General features: G+C 41.9%; 1 protein-coding gene across 1 annotated transcript; it reads left to right on the top strand.

The window, feature by feature from the left end:
• The first annotated feature begins 7,450 nt into the window (after nt 1-7,450).
• Nucleotides 7,451-11,517, top strand: LOC119738134. Its single transcript, XM_038212874.1, has 3 exons — nt 7,451-7,760; nt 10,419-10,502; nt 11,402-11,517. Exons 1-3 carry the CDS (start codon nt 7,451-7,453, stop codon nt 11,515-11,517), a joined length of 510 nt encoding a protein of 169 aa, XP_038068802.1.
• The last annotated feature ends 467 nt before the right edge of the window (nt 11,518-11,984 follow it).

Here is an 11,984-nt window from a genome sequence, read left to right as displayed (position 1 = left end):
TTTTTTTAGCAAAATAGGGCACAATCAGATGTTTCTGAAAATTGCAGATTGTAAGGGGTGAACCTTGTATATTTAGCAAAATTTGTCAAAATCAGATTGGTATGAACAATCTACAATTGTAAGGGATTAACCTTTCTTTTTCAGCAAAATTTGGTGCATATTTTTCTAAAATTTGGCAAAATCAGATGTTTCTGAAAAATTCCAGATGTAACGGATTAACCTTGCTTTTTTTTTGTAAAATTGGGCAAAATTAGATGTTTATGAAAAATTTAAATTGTAAGGCGTTAACCTTGCATTTTTAGCAAAATCGGGAAAAATCAGATGTTTCTGGAAAATTGCAGATTGTATGGGGTTAACTCTGCAGTTTTAGCAAAATTGGGCAAAATCAGATGTTTCTGAAAAATTTCAGATGAAAGGGGGTTAACCTTGCTTTTTTTAGCGAAATTGGGAAAAATCTGATTTGTATGAAAAATCAAAAATTGTAAGGGGTTAACCTTTGCCAAATTAGTGCACTAAAAAAAGCAAGGTTAACCCCCTTACATCTGAAAATTTCAAATTATTAGGGGTTAATCTTGCATTTTTTTTAGCAAAATACGGCAAAACCAGGTGTTCATGAAGAAATTCAGATTGTAAAGGGTTCACCTTGCATTTTTAGCAAATTCAGATTGTAAAGGGTTCACCTTGCATTTTTAGCAAAATTGGGAAAAATCAGATTTGTCTGAAAAATCAAAAATTGTAAGGGGTTAACCTTTGCCAAATTAGGGCAAAATCAGATGTTTCTTGAAAATTGCAGATTGAAAGGGGTTAACCTTGCATTTTAAGCAAAATTGGGCAAAATAAGATGTTTCTGAAAAAAATTCCGATGTAAGGAATTAACCTTACTTTTTTTTTTAGTGGAATTTGGTAAAAATTAGATGTTTATGGAAAATTTCAAATTGTAAGGGGTTCAGATTGCATTTGTTTTTAGCAAAATAGGGCAAAATCAGATGTTTATGGAAAATTTCAAATTGTAAGGTGTTAACCTTGCTTTTTTAGTAAAATTGGGAAAATTGAAATGTTTATGAAAAATTTCAAATTGTCAGTGGTTAACCTTGCATTTTTAGCAAAATAGGGCAAAATCAGGTGTTCATGGAAAATTTCAGATTGTAAGGGGTTAACTTTGCAGTTTTAGCAAAGTTGGGCAAAATCAGATTTGTATGAAAAATCAAAAATTGTAAGGGGTTAACCTTGCCAAATTAGGGCAAAATCAGATGTTTCTGGAAAATTGCAGATTGAAAGGGGTTAACCTTGCTTTTTTAAGCGAAATTGGGAAAAATCAGATGTTTCTTACAAATTGAAGATTGGAAGGGGTTAACCTGGCATTTTTAGCATAACTAGGCAATATCAGATTTACACTCAGACACCAATACATGTACAATCAAAACATCACTAACCAATATATTGGATTTGCCGCAGCCTGAATGTGTTTATTAAATCTTCATGCCAAATCAAAGCATGTTTTGTTTTCCGTTTCACCATACGCACCACCAACATAAATAGACGGCCAGAAACCAGTCTTTCATTGCTGAAATCCTTTGGGCAAACTGACTCTTACAAACCATTGGGTTGATCAGGCCCACCGAACCTGGGGTACATAACCGGGCCCCCACTCCGGATCCACTTTAAACCATACCTGGGGTAATAACGGTCCCCCACTCCGAAAACCACCTGTGGTATATCCACGCCCCTTCTAAATTGCTCTGAAATTGATAGGACACTTGTAGAAACTTTTAAAGTAATTTCCTTAATTGAAACACAAAGTTCGCTGGCATAAATAACTGGAATGCTTCGCGGTCGGAACCGACTTCGTGGAAGCAAACCCTAGCCGGCACAGGCTGGGTTATTGTTGTCAAGGTTTGGAATTAAACAATTATAAATCAATGTCAACACATGTCACTGGACAGGCTCAGCGACCCTGGAATATGGCTTGCCGAACCCTGTCCCACGACCACAGTCGCGCTTTCCCACACTTTTTGCGGAGTGAAAAAACCCTCAAGGTAAACCCACTCTTCCTGTTTGCCGAAATGAAGAGTCAAAATCCCGTTGGGAAAAACTCCGCAAAGAAGCGCCTAGAAACCGCTAAGTGGCAGCAAAAGTCTTCAGAGCACTTAATTACATCCGAATACTTCGGATAATTATACTTAACGGCGGCGAAGGGGAGGAGGCGGGATAACGATGTTTCCACATCCAGTTACTGCAACGAAGTGGTCTTCTCCACGTGACAACAGCCCACGAGTTGCCTCTGTCTAACCACGTTGCTGCTGGGCTAGTCAATCCGCTCATTAATGCATTATTCATGATCTCCAATAAATCATTAAACATAAAACCCATTCGTGCTGCATGTAAGGTATTTTATCGTTCAGTCGATAAAATTGATTACACTCAGACACGAATACATGTACAATCAAAACATCATTAACCAATATATTGGATTTGCCGCAGCCTGAATGTGTTTATTAAATCTTCATGCCAAATCAAAGCATGTTTTGTTTTCCGTTTTACCATACGCACCACCAACATAAATAGACGGCCAGATACCAGTCTTTCATTGCTGAAATCCTTTGGGCAAACTGACTCTTACAAACCATTGGGTTGATCAGGCCCACCGAACCTGGGGTACATAACCGGGCCCCCACTCCGGATCCACTTTAAACCGTACCTGGGGTAATAACGGTCCCCCACTCCGAAAACCACCTGTGGTATATCCACGACCCTTCTAAATTGCTCCGAAATTGATAGTACACTTGTAGAAACCTTTAAAGTAATTTCCTTAATTGAAACACAAAGTTCGCTGGCATAAATAACTGGAATGCTTCGCGGTCGGAACCGACTTCGTGGAAGCAAACCCTAGCCGGCACAGGCTGGGTTATTGTTGTCAAGGTTTGGAATTAAACAATTATAAATCAATGTCAACACATGTCACTGGACAGGCTCAGCGACCCTGGAATATGGCTTGCCGAACCCTGTCCCACGACCACAGTCGGCGCCACCCGCGCACTAGGGCGCGGCCCAAGGGACGAAGGACAGCCACCCCAAAGCGAGCATTCCAGGGAAATGAAAATGTAGTCATTTTTAATAATAAAAACTACGCAAAAGACCATTTATGCAAGACTGCAGGTTGTCCCTAAATAACCGAGTACCTTCCGGGGACAAATGAACTCCATCAAAGTGGAAAAGCTGAGAAGGACATGACTCAAACTGAGGATGATGTAAAATGTACGCATTCAATCTGTAAGCCATAGCCCTGGCCCATTTATTCAATGTGAGTCGTTTTTTATTGATACTGGCATTGGACTGTGCGCCGTAATAAAAGAGCCTTGTTAGGATATCGGACCAAACCAGGCAGACAGATGGATAACGAGTCCTGAACTCTTCCATGAGTAACCTAATACGCTGGCGCATACAAAAAGTATCAATGGAAACAAGGTCATTAACCTTGCTTTTTTTACAATTTGAACTTTTTCATAAACATCTAATTTTGTCCCTATTTTACAAAAAAAAAGCAAGGTTAATCCGTTACATCTGGAATTTTTCAGAAACATCAGATTTTGCCCAATTTTAGTAAAATATGCACCAAATTTTGAAACAAAAGAAAGGTTAATCCCTTACAATTGTAGATTTTTCATACAAATCTGATTTTGACAAATTTTGCTAAATATACAAGGTTCACCCCTTACAATCTGCAATTTTCCAGAAATATCTGATTGTGCCCTATTTTGCTAAAAAAGAAAATGCAAGGTTAACCCCTTACAATTTGATTTTTTTTCATAAACATCTAACTTTGCCAATTTCACTAAAAAAGCAAGGTTAACCCCTTTCAATCTGCAATTTTCTAGAAACTTCTGATTTTGCCCTAATTTGGCAAGGTTAATTCCTTACATCGGATTTTTTCAGAAACATCTGATTTTGCCCAATTTGGCAAGGTTAATCCATTACAATTTTTGATTTTTTATCTTAATTTGATTTGGTCCAATTTTGCTAAAAATGCAAGGTTAACCCCTTACAATCTGAAATTTTCCATAAACACCTGATTTTGCCCTATTTTGCTAAAAAAATCAATGGTTAATCCCTTACAATTTGAAATTTTTCATCAACATTAAAAATTTTCCCAATTTTGCTAAAAATGCAAGGTTAATTCCTTACATCGGATTTTTTTCAGAAACATCTGATTTTGCCCAATTTTGCTAAAAATGCAAGGTTAACGCATTACAATTTAAATTTTTCATAAACATCTAATTTTGCCCAATTTTACAAAAAAAGCAAGGTTAATCCGTTACATCTGGAATTTTTCAGAAACATCTGATTTTGCCAAATTTTAGTTAAATAAGCACCAAATTTTGAAACAAAAGAAAGGCTAATCCCTTATAATTGTAGGTTTTTCATACAAATCTGATTTTGACAAATTTTGCTAAATATACAAGGTTCACCCCTTACAATCTGCAATTTTCCAGAAATATCTGATTGTGCCCTATTTTGCTAAAAACGAAAATGCAAGGCTAACCCCTTACAATTTGAATTTTTTCATAAACATCTAACTTTGCCAATTTTCACTAAAAATGCAAGGTTAACCCCTTACAATCTGAAATTTTCCACAAACACCTGATTTTGCCCTATTTTGCTAAAAAAATCAATGGTTAATCCCTTACAATATGAAATTTTTCATAAACATTAACAATTTTCCCAATTTTGCTAAAAATGCAAGGTTAATTCCTTACATCGGATTTTTTTCAGAAACATCTGATTTTGCCCAATTTTGCTAAAAATGCAAGGTTAACCCCTTTCAATCTGCAATTTTTTCACAGACACCTGATTTTGCCCTAATTTGGCAAAGGTTAACCCCTTACCATTTGAAATTTTTCGTAAAAATCTCATTTTGGCCAATTTTGCTAAAAATGCAAGGTTAACCCCTGGCCTTTCAATCTGCAATTTTCTAGAAACTTCTGATTTTGCCCTAATTTGGCAAAGGTTAACCCCTTACATTTTTTGATTTTTTATACCAATCTGATTTAGTCCCATTTTGCTAAAAATGCAAGGTTAACCCATTACAATCTGAATTTTTTTCATGAACACCTGATTTTTCCCTATTTTGCTAAAAAAATGCAAGGTTAACCCCTAACAATTCGAAAAGCAAGGTTAACCCTACAATCTGAAATTTTCCAGAAAGATCTGATTTTGCCCAATTTTGCTAAAATATGCAAGGTTCACCCTTACAATTTGAAATGTATCATAAACATCTAACCCCATACAATATGCAATTTTCCAGAAACATCTTATTTTCCCAATTTTGCTAAAATGTAAGTCTAACTCCTTGCAAACTGTTAAATCAATACATGAAGTGTCCCATTTGACTTTTTTAAAACAAATTATTTTTCCAGTTTTTAGGGTAAAGGAATTTTCTCTTTTTCCTTTCTCTTTTGTTGTTGCTATATTTTGCGAATTAACTCATTCGTATGGAATGCTCATAGTCAATCAAAGAATATTTCACACATAGGGGCCTAAATTACATTTTTTTAAATTTAATAGAGACGCATTGATCGTGCTATCATATACCATTCTATTACTATTGCGAATTACTGTATTGTTTGGAATGCTCACAATTAAAGACACGTTATTTGAAAGATGTATCAATAATATGTATATTACAATGTACATCTCTATTCTTTCCCGGTATAATTTATGGCGTTTCTTTTTATACGTCAATTGGCAATCGCGTCATTATATAATGATAGTCAAATTGATCAAACGAAACTCCGTTTTGATTATAGTCAATTATGAAATATTCATTGATTTATGACATACACCTTTGTTTCAATTTTGATACTACCCGTAGACCTGCCGAGCAGCTGTAGATATCAAACTAAACCAAAGTATAAAAGATAGAGGGTAAAAAATTCAAAAAGTTATGTGCTAGTCAAGCTTTCAGGGATCGGTCTGAGCCATAACAATGCCCCAGCCGATCCCTTAGTTCTCTTCCGGGGTCTCGGCGTCCCCGACCAATACACACTTCCTTCCCTATCCATCCATATAACCCCGGAGGGCCAGGCACCATGTAAAAGCAAAGAGCTAAGGGAGGAACAGGGCGGCCCCTAAGCCCTGATCCTCCGAGTGGACCACATGCCCTGAACCTGTACGAAGGCGCCAACCTGGAACTCGCGGACAGTACCAGCAGCAGTGCTTACCGATTAAGCTAAGGTACTGTTGGTACTTTACGACGGGAAATTAAATCTCTTATAGTAAATGATTGAACTCATACGTTAAAAACCAAAAAGACACCAGCGGGATTTGAACCCGGGACCCCGCTAACCGTGGACGACTAATCGTAACCACTCGGCCATTTCGTTACCTTAGAATTTTCCTTAAACTGAGAAAAGTTGTCTTTATAGGTGAGCAAACGCGCCAGGAAGATTACTGGGTCCATTTGCTTTACCTTAATGGGTAAGAACAAGTCGATATAATGAGCCCAGTGTGTTTGGTTTGTTAGGAAGCTGCATAACACAGCCTAATGTGCAAAACAGTCGCGTGCTAGGCGGATCATTACGCAACAATGAAAACCGCAATTGTGTATTTTCAAAAGGCAGACGCGTAGATTTCTACCCTTTGTATCTGGGCACATATAGATTCTCACCTCCCTCTTCAGCTATTTCGATCTTAAAAAGAAAAATAGAGACTGTCAGCGAATCTCCGGAAGTTGAAATAAGGATCGTCCCCTCGATAGACCTCAGACTCAGTAAAGTTCAACATTGGGCTCTTTTCAACAGCTGTTTCTGCGGAAACTTTACATGTGGATTTTTTTAGAAGCATCTGATTTTGCCCAATTTTAGTAAAATATTTTATTTCATAACTACAAGATAAAATGCATTATTCTGCACAGACACACACTGTTGATCAGTCACGCATTTTTCTTCAATCTGCTGGTTGTTGCCATGGGGTACGTGCGTGCTGTAAACGGTAGCCTACTCGGTAGGTGTGTCAGGGGAACACCTGGCCGCCCCAGATTTTTGCGGACGTGACATTTTGAGGTCAGAGAAATTGTTCATATCGCTAAAATGATATGGATTGCGCGCAAAAGGGAGTAAATGAAACATTTGATACAGTGTATTCAAGTCAAATTCTTTAATAAGGCCCAGAAAGCTCACTTCGGCTTAGCTTTTCGAAGCCGCTATACATGGAAAATAAATTTCTCCAAACAAATGTAATTTCCAGCAATATTTCTAAACATAAAACTTCTACAAGAAAATCACAGTTTTATTACCATTTTAACAGTGTTATGCTGTTATGAGATAATATTGATTGGAACGAGTCACAGACATTTCAGGACCGACTCTTGACTGATTGAGTGCGATACAGCTATAGCGTAAGTTGGAATTTAACCCATTCCGTCTGGTTGGGTTCTTCGTCTTCCCTGCGTGAGATGCCACGCCCTAAACGGTACAAGAAGCAGGCCCGGAGGTCATCTCCCCCGTATGTCAGTGGTCGTCGCCGCGTGCCCGGACGTCCTCGCACTTTAGTGACGGTCGATTCTGCGTCCAACGATGAAAGCACCACGGTGATCGGCGCCACGGCCCCGGTTGGCGCGCCGCCGTCCACCACCGCAACAGTAAGCGGTCATTCAGCGGAGGATCAGCGTGCGCTCGCCTCACGCCCAGCGCCCAACCAGATAGTCTCGGCGGCGGGTTTCAGCGGAGGTCCAAACACTACCGGAGCAAGTGTGGCTATGGGTGGTTAGTCAAGCTCAAGAGCTATTACAAGACTAATCCCCCGAACTCTTTGGTTACCAATAATAGTAATTTAAGTGTGGGCTTAGGTTTTAATCAAGTCAATTCCAGTAGGGATAATGCTAGTAGTGGTATAATCAGTAACGTTGGCGGTACGATCGGTAGAGATGTTGTAATCGGTAACTCACTTGCACCTGCAATTCCAGTCCCTCCGATCGGTAACAATAACCTAGCAATAGGCCTAAATCCACTTGACCAAGCCGGAACTAGTTTTCCATTAGGGGGCATATCTGCTTATTCGGGCATGATGGGTCGACCCGCGCCACTGCACTATATTGGGAACGATGCCCCTATTGATGTCCACGTCCCTCCATCCATAAAAGAGAAGATTTGGAACGGACAGTACGTTGATTTAGCTTCGTTATATCGTGACAATGCCACTAGGGTACTGACTTCCACGGAGAGTGGATCTGAATTAACCATGGCAGTCGAGCAAGGCAAGGTGGTTTTTCGCCCGGCGACACCGCACCCCCGTAAAGTAGATTCAATTGATAAGTGGTCAAGCGCTTTTCATGTGTTTATGGCGATTTATACTACGCGTCATCCTGGGCGTTTCCTTGAGTTACTAAAGTATGCAGAAATTGTTCGTACTGCGGCTGTACAGTTCCCCGGTCTTGGCTGGCGCAATTACGACGAACAATTCCGCTTGCGCAGGGAGGCGAACCCCTCGCGCTCCTGGGCTTCGATGGATATGGAGCTGTGGGTTACCGTCGCTGCGGCCGGCAGCATGCTATCCGCTGCAAGTAGCGCCGCGGTAGCAGCTCGAAACCCCTTGCCGAAGAACGTCTGCTTTGCGTTTAATGCCCCATCAGGTTGCCGATGGAATCCCTGCCGGTACGTCCATACTTGCAGCCGGTGCACAAAATTTGGTCACAGCGCGTCGACGTGTAGAGTGGGCGTGGGGCCTGCCGCTCAAGGCGCCCCCGCGAAGCAATCGACCACCCCCGCTAGCGCAACGTATACGCGCTACACAAAGACTCCGTCTGCGACGTTGGGCGTACATCAGCAGGCATTTCGTCCGGCCAACGCGGGGCCAAAAACGAGCACAATCACCGGCAACCAGCAGTGGAATAAAGGGAACACACACGTAAATTTTCGTGCCTCCAACAATAACACCCATTAATTTGGTCGTTTTACGGAAATGGTTGTCATATTATCCAGATAAATCGGCAGCTGCTTTTCTTGAACAAGGTTTTTCACGGGGTTTTCCCCTTGGTTATCAGGGTGTTAGGGTTAGCAGGAATTCCACCTGCCTTCAGTCAGCAACAGATAGGCCTGATGTAGTTCTTAAGAAGTTGCAAAACGAAATCGATTTGGGCCGCATTGCGGGACCTTTCGTTCACCGCCCCTTTCCGAATCTCCAATGTTCACCCATTGGGCTTGTCCCTAAGCATCAGCCCGGCTCTTTTCGCCTCATCCACCATTTGTCATATCCCGTGGGGGATTCAGTTAACGACTTTATCGATAAAGATATGTGTAAAGTGACTAAAGTCCATTACGCATCGTTCGATGCAGCCGTAGAAATAGCTATGTCAGTAGGCCCACATGCTTGGTTAGCAAAAACAGACATCAAATCTGCCTTTCGGCTTCTTCCCGTCTCTCCTTCTGACTACGAACTTTTGGGTTTTCAGTTTCAGAATAAGTTTTACTATGATAAATGCTTACCCATGGGCTGCTCGGTCTCTTGTGCGCTCTTTGAAACCTTTAGCACCTTTTTGGAATTTCATATCAAGCGCATTTTAGCAACAGACACTGTAAACACATTACCTAGATGATTTTTTGTTCATTGGCCTATCAAAGGAGCGCTGTAAAGAATTTCTTAGCACCTTTAAGGATGTTTGCGCTCAGCTACAGGTACCGCTCGCAGAAGAAAAGACGGAGGGCCCCTGTCAAGTTATTACTTATCTCGGTTTGGAAATCGATACAGTAAAGCGCGAAATACGGGTGCCTCACAACAAGGTACTTGTTCTCCGGGAGAAAATTCAGTAAAGTTTGGGACGGAAAAAGTTGTCATTGAGGGAAATTCAGTCTATGGTTGGTTCACTCAATTTTGTATGTCGTGCTATCGCCCCGGGCCGAGCGTTTACCAGGCGTTTAATTGACTTATCCCACGGGTTAAAGAAGTCCCATCATAAAGCACGCATTTCGCCGGGCGCGAAGCTGGACCTGCTAATGTGGTTAGACATTTTTGAGCATTTTAATGGGGTATCGCCGTTTCGTGATCAGGGCTGGTACGATAATGATACATTAGAGTTGTTCACCGACGCCGCTGCCAGCATCGAGTTTGGCGTTTTTTTCGACGGTCAGTGTTTTCAGGGCAGATGGACTCCCGAGTTTTTAGCATTGTCGCCATCCATAGCATACTGCAAATTTTGCCCATTAGTAATCGCCGTGTATTGTTGGCCCCCCAGTTAGCAAGTGCGTTTGCGCTCGGATAACATTGCAGTAGTTCATATCATCAATACGCAATCATCAAGTTGCGATATGATTATGCACTTAGTACGGCTGTTTGTCTGTCAGTGTTTGCGTTTTAATATCACTTTTAAGGCCATTCACATACCAGGAGTGCACAATGAAATCGCCGATTCCCTTTCCCGTTTTCAGATGCACCGGTTTCGTACATTAGCCCCGCAAGCGGACATTCACGCGACGACGTTTCCCAACCTCCTCCCAGCTTATTAATAGAAGGTGAGATGAACCGATTATTAATTGCATCTTCAACATCAAATACCCATAAGACATATCGGACCGGCTGGCGAGCATTCTGTTCATTTAAACACAACTGTTTCGTTGAAAATTCCCCCGCCTCACCGAAGGATGTAAGGCATTTTATCGCGTGGCTTTCCCTACAGGGTTTGGCACCGTCAACTATCGCTACTTATGTGGTAGGGGTGGGTTACCATCACAAGATTAGAAGTTGGCCGGACCCCACCCACGATTTCTTGGTGACAAAATTATTGGCAGGCTGTCGTAGGGACAACCCAGGGAGCGATAAACGGTGGCCAATGACCGTGCCGGTGCTGGCCCGCACGGTACAAGCTTTAACGCATATTTGCAACGACCGTATGAAGTTGCACTTTTTCAGTTTTAATTTCCTTCAGACATGCGAAAAATAATCCAACGGGTCCTCCGCAAGTTGTTCGATTAGTACGCTCAGCAGATGAAAGTATTTGCCCGGTCCAAGCGCTGAGCGTATTCGCGCAGATTCGGCCGAAGGTGCCCGGTAGTTTTTCTGCCATTTTGGGGGTAAGGCCCTTACTCAGTATCAATTCAATGCCACCTTGGGTTGAAGAAAGTTCTTTTGTTCTTGGGACTAGAAGAATCCCCTTTTCGTGCACACTCTTTCCGCATTGGGGCGGCGTCAACTGCGGCAGCATTGGGAATTCCACTGGAGGAAATAAAAGAAATGGGTCGTTGGCGTTCAGAAGCCGCCCAACTTTATATTCGCCCCCTAATACAATGCAAGCTGCCCGGCGTGTAATTGAGCCAATTAGTCAGTTAATTCTAGTGTTCTTTACGGCAGTTAATTCTTTAATTAATTTAAAAAAATTCTTCGCCCCGCCCCCACCCCTCCCACTTATTTACAGGCGATGTATGGATTGTCGGAGACAGCATTGTCCGCAGGGCGGCGACCAGTCTGGGGTGTAAGCCTGAAGTACATTGGAAGGGTCTGGGTGGAGCGAGATACGGTGATGTAGCTTAACTAGGGCCGGCCGAACTTGCGGCTTTGTGGCCGCATCCGGCACTGTTAATTATCCATATCGGCACCAACGACTTGGTCTGTACGGATTTTTTTCAGCACGCGCCAGCGCGTTGCATTATTTATGCAGGAATGTCGTGATTGTCTTTCCTAACACTCAGTTGGTATGGTCAGATATCTTGCCACGGGCATGTTACTTTGGTGCGACTAATCCGTCAAAAATCGAAATGAAGCGGCGGCGGCTAAATAAATGGGCACGCTCATTCGGCCGTCGCATCGGCGTGTCAGTACTCAATCACCCCCAGTTTACATGGTCAGATTTCGCGCTGTTCCGCTACGATGGTGTCCACCTCTCAACCACAGGAAACGCACAATTCCGGGCCAACCTTCGCGACTGCATTAACGCCGCATTTGTGTAATTATTGTGTTTTGTTTTTGGGGGGCGGGGTGCGCTGCCTCTTGTCCCAGTG

The sequence above is a fragment of the Patiria miniata genome, unplaced genomic scaffold (genome assembly GCF_015706575.1).
Source record: "Patiria miniata isolate m_02_andy unplaced genomic scaffold, ASM1570657v1 HiC_scaffold_3, whole genome shotgun sequence".
Classification (NCBI taxonomy): domain Eukaryota; kingdom Metazoa; phylum Echinodermata; class Asteroidea; order Valvatida; family Asterinidae; genus Patiria; species Patiria miniata.
This window is presented reverse-complemented; position numbering and strand designations above follow the sequence as displayed.

Excerpts from the sequence above, each read along its gene's own strand:
- LOC119738134 (XM_038212874.1), top strand. The coding sequence starts at position 7,451 with ATGCCACGCCCTAAACGGTACAAGAAGCAGGCCCGGAGGTCATCTCCC. Across the intron at positions 7,761-10,418 it reads AGCAAGTGTGGCTATGGGTG|ATGCACCGGTTTCGTACATT; the intron begins GTTAGTCAAGCT and ends TCCCGTTTTCAG. Across the intron at positions 10,503-11,401 it reads TCCCAGCTTATTAATAGAAG|GCGATGTATGGATTGTCGGA; the intron begins GTGAGATGAACC and ends ACTTATTTACAG.